Source organism: Aplysia californica, unplaced genomic scaffold (assembly GCF_000002075.1).
Source record: "Aplysia californica isolate F4 #8 unplaced genomic scaffold, AplCal3.0 scaffold00811, whole genome shotgun sequence".
In the NCBI taxonomy this organism is placed as follows: domain Eukaryota; kingdom Metazoa; phylum Mollusca; class Gastropoda; order Aplysiida; family Aplysiidae; genus Aplysia; species Aplysia californica.
The window spans coordinates 199102-203075 of NW_004798081.1; the positions used below are offsets into that span (position 1 = coordinate 199102).

General features: G+C 43.4%; 1 protein-coding gene across 1 annotated transcript in view; it reads left to right on the forward strand.

The window, feature by feature from the left end:
- The first annotated feature begins 3040 nt into the window (after positions 1-3040).
- Positions 3041-3974, forward strand: part of LOC101864338 — a 57519-nt gene continuing 56585 nt past the window's right edge. Inside the window, exon 1 of the mRNA XM_005109750.2 lies at positions 3041-3146. Coding sequence (XP_005109807.2) covers positions 3041-3146 — 106 coding nt within the window. The remainder of the gene's footprint in view (positions 3147-3974) is intronic.

Sequence of the window (3974 nt, forward strand, 5' to 3'; positions counted from 1 at the left end):
AAAAAACACGTTTGTTTTTGAGGCGATCGAGTCGTGCGATCGTCCCGATCGGCCGATCCCATCCGTAGTGGGCACCCCGTATAAGACACAACCTTCTAAGTGTGCATTATATCCTCATTACGTACGAACTTCATATTGAATCACTGAAAAATGCGTGCTGATATTTTTTCTTTTGTTTCTTCATACGTGAGGCTGCTAACAATGCATGCTCATCATTTTGCTGTTGTTTATTTTTTCTATAACGTGGGGCCACACAATCCATGCTAATAATTTTGTTTTTGTTTCTTATGCATGTGGCTCCTAGTATCCACTCAATCTTTGCGCCATGTCGAAACGTTATGCTTTTAGTGTTAAATTTTCCCCCAAAGAAAGAGAAAGTTTAGAAGGGTCGAGGATTCGGACCTTCATCGTTCGTGCAGTGTTAACAATAATTGCAAGAAAGAGGGAGTAAAAATAAGGGATTGGGTGAGGGATGGGTGGGGGTGAGATTGATAATGATAGCGAACGAAAGTGTTAATCAGAGAGTCGACGTAAATTCTGAGCGCATGCGGGAGGCAATGAATGTGCTGGTGAGAGAAGGTTTGGATGAGGGAATCTCTCCGTGAGTAAAAGAGGGGGCAGGTGAATGTATGAGTAAGTTAATATGTATGTGAAAGCGTGAGGGAAAGAAAGCGTTTGCAGGTTTTTTTTAAAGCAATCTCTCAGGCGCTATTTGGGCCTGATTACTAACACAACGAAAATCTGGACAACAGAAACATCTCCACTACTCCCACCCCTTCCACCCAACCCCAGCCTCAGCTGAAAGGAGCGTGTTCAAAATTTTCCCCTTCCCAGTTTTCAACCACTTAGAAACTGACTCTTGTGTTGATCAATATAAAACCAAGTTGACCTAAGATCAAACTTTAAGGACGAAAAACAGTATATTTTATCTCTGGGATAAAGATAAACATTTAAAAAATATTATACGTTTAACTCAAATATGAATTCCTGTTTTAGCCGCTTTCGATTTAGCAGTACGCCTGCCAGGAAATAATATCAATTGTAGTTTGTAAACAGTGAAACCGAACCACAAGAGATAAGTCTTAAGAACAAAGTAAACAGACTCGAAGCATTTGGCAGATTGGACGCGATACCTACACAATAGTATCTCAGCCACAGGGTGGCTCGGCTCTGGGGGATTCCCCGTGGCCCATTGCTGCTGCTCAGTAATCATATTTGGAGGCCGATAATGCTGGCCAGGAAGAGAACCCAAGGGGGTACGTGTGCTGGGGACAAATGTAAGCAAAATTTGTGTCACGACGCGATGGAACCAGGCGCTCGTCAATTTTTGGGTATGGGGAGTTATTGCTATAATCTAAAAGCTTATTCATTTGCCTTGTTTTCGATGACCCCCCCCCCCCCCCATTTATCTTGAATAGCGTTAGAAGACAATTGAAAGCAAGCAGAGATATACACAAGTAGAACAAGGAGATCAAAAGCGGGCGCATGGGAACAGTACATGACAACAGCTAAAGATGTAAAGAGAAATCTGCAGTTTGCTCTGTATGATTCACGGGAAGCCAAGAATGTTTCTTAGTGTTCACAGAAGGTCTGCTGGGGTAATAATAGCTGTTAAGCGCATAAAGCATGCTGTAGAGTGTGGATATGTGCTACTACACTAAGAATAGACAAGGAGTAATTCATAAACAGGCTGGCAGAGGGGGCAGAGGAGGTAGCAGCAGGAGGGGATATGCGAATCCTTTACCAGACTACAAAGACTCTTTCTGGAAAGTATGGGAAACCAGAAGTAACAGTAAAGGACCAAGAGGGGAAACCCATTTTTGAAAAGGAAGCTCAGTCAAGACGATGGGTAGAGCATTTCAACAGTCTCCTGAACAGACCACCACTCAGTAACCCGCTAAACATCCTGCCAGCAAGAAATGAGTTACCAATCTGCTGTGATGCTCCTTCAAACCAAGAGATTATGGATGCTATTAAGAAGCTGAACAACGGTAAAGCGGCCTGTCCTGATCAGATTTCACCCGAGGCCCTAAAAACAGGTGCCAAAGTGACGGCAGACCTCCTTCTCCTATTGTTTACCAGGGTCTGGTATGAGAGCAAGTTCCCAAAGGATTGGAAAGAAAAACACCTTGTGAAACTTCCAAAATGGGGGTTCTCAGCTACTGCAACAACTCCAGAGGAATCACTCTTCTCTCAATACCAGGAAAGGTCTTCAACAGAATCATTCTGGAGAGAATCAAGTCTGCAACGGATCCAAGACTTCAGGATGAACAGGCTGGTTTTCGGAAAAACCGGTCCACCACGGACCAGATTGTTACGTTGAGGATCATAGTGGAACAGTCCTTGGGGTGGAACTCCCAGTTGATTGTCAACTTTCTTGACTATGAGAAGGCCTTTGACAGTTTAGATCTAGCAACAATGTGGAAGATTATGGGACATCATGGAATCCCACAGAAGTTGGTTACCCTCATCAGGAGCATGTATGAAGGGTCAAGTTGCAGGGTTATACATGATGGCCAGCTCTCTGACAGCTTTGACATCAAGACCGGTGTGAGACAGGGGTGTTTACTATCACCTTTCCTGTTTATCTTGGCAATCGACTGGCTGATGAAAGAAACCACCAGAGGACACAGAAACGGCATACAGTGGACCCCATGGACACAGTTGGAAGATCTTGACTTTGCAGATGACTTGGCACTTCTGTCACATACCCAGGAATATATGCAAGCAAAGATCACAATTTTAAACAGCCTATCACTATCAGAGTCTATTGTATTGAGGATCCACTCCGGCAAGTCAAAAGTCCTAAGGATAGATGTACTGCGAAAGGAGCAGGTCACAGTAGAGGGAAATGCACAAGAAGACATCGAGTCCTTCTGCTATCTTGGCGGTATAATTCTGAAATAAAGAACTGCATTGAGAGGCACAGACTGCATTATTTCTTTGACATGATTTGGAGGACCAGGGATATCTCACTACGAACAAAGCTGAGGATTTTCAACTCAAATGTGAAGTCAGTCTTGTTGTATGGATGTGAGACATGGAACACATCCCTGACGTGCATAAAGAGGATCCAGGTTTTCCGGAACAAGTGCCTGAGGAAGTTACTGAGGATCAGATTGGCGGACAGGGTCACAAACGAGGAAGTATTAAGAAGAACGAGACAGAGCCCAGTCAGAGATGAAGTACGAAGAAGGCGTTGGCAATGGATTGGACACACTTTCAGAAAGTCAAGCAGATGTATAACAATGAAAGTGTTAGATTGGAACCCACAGGGTAAAAGATCAAGGGGAAGACCACGTGGAACGTGGGGAAGAGTCACGGAAATGGATGTACAAAAAATGGGAAGAGATGGAGTGACATCAAGCGACTAGCCCAGGATAGGGAAAGGTGGAAAGTGTTTGTTCGTGGCCTATATCCTGATCCAGGGAGAGAAAGGCAATGATGATAATGATCTTGGATAGGGGTTGAGATATTTGCGATTGAATGAGGTGGGGGTTGCCTGGTTTCAGTGGTAAAATTAGGGAGAAAATGGAAACCAAAATTCGGTAATTACAATAGCTTGAGAGTCCTTGTAAACTAAAAATGTACATATTCTGTGCCTTTAATCCGCGGTTTTTCAGTCAAATTCACATGGAAATGTGTTATCATGTGGACATAAAAGATGTTGAGCCAACAAACAAAATTTCGATAAAAATTGCTAAACTGGCAGAAAAATGCCTGTTTCTTCATTTTTATTATTTTGACGAGCGCCTGATTTCACAACGATGCCTGGCTTGAGGAAGAAGGATGGATACAATTTGTTGTTATAATTATACATCTCAATAACCTCAAGAGGCTAGCCCAGGATAGAGAAGAGTGGAAAGTGTTTGTTCGTGACCTCCTATACCCTGATGTAGGGCGAAAAGGCAATGCTGATGATGATGACTATACATCTCATAACGTTTTTATGCTTCCCCGGGGAGGGGAGGTGG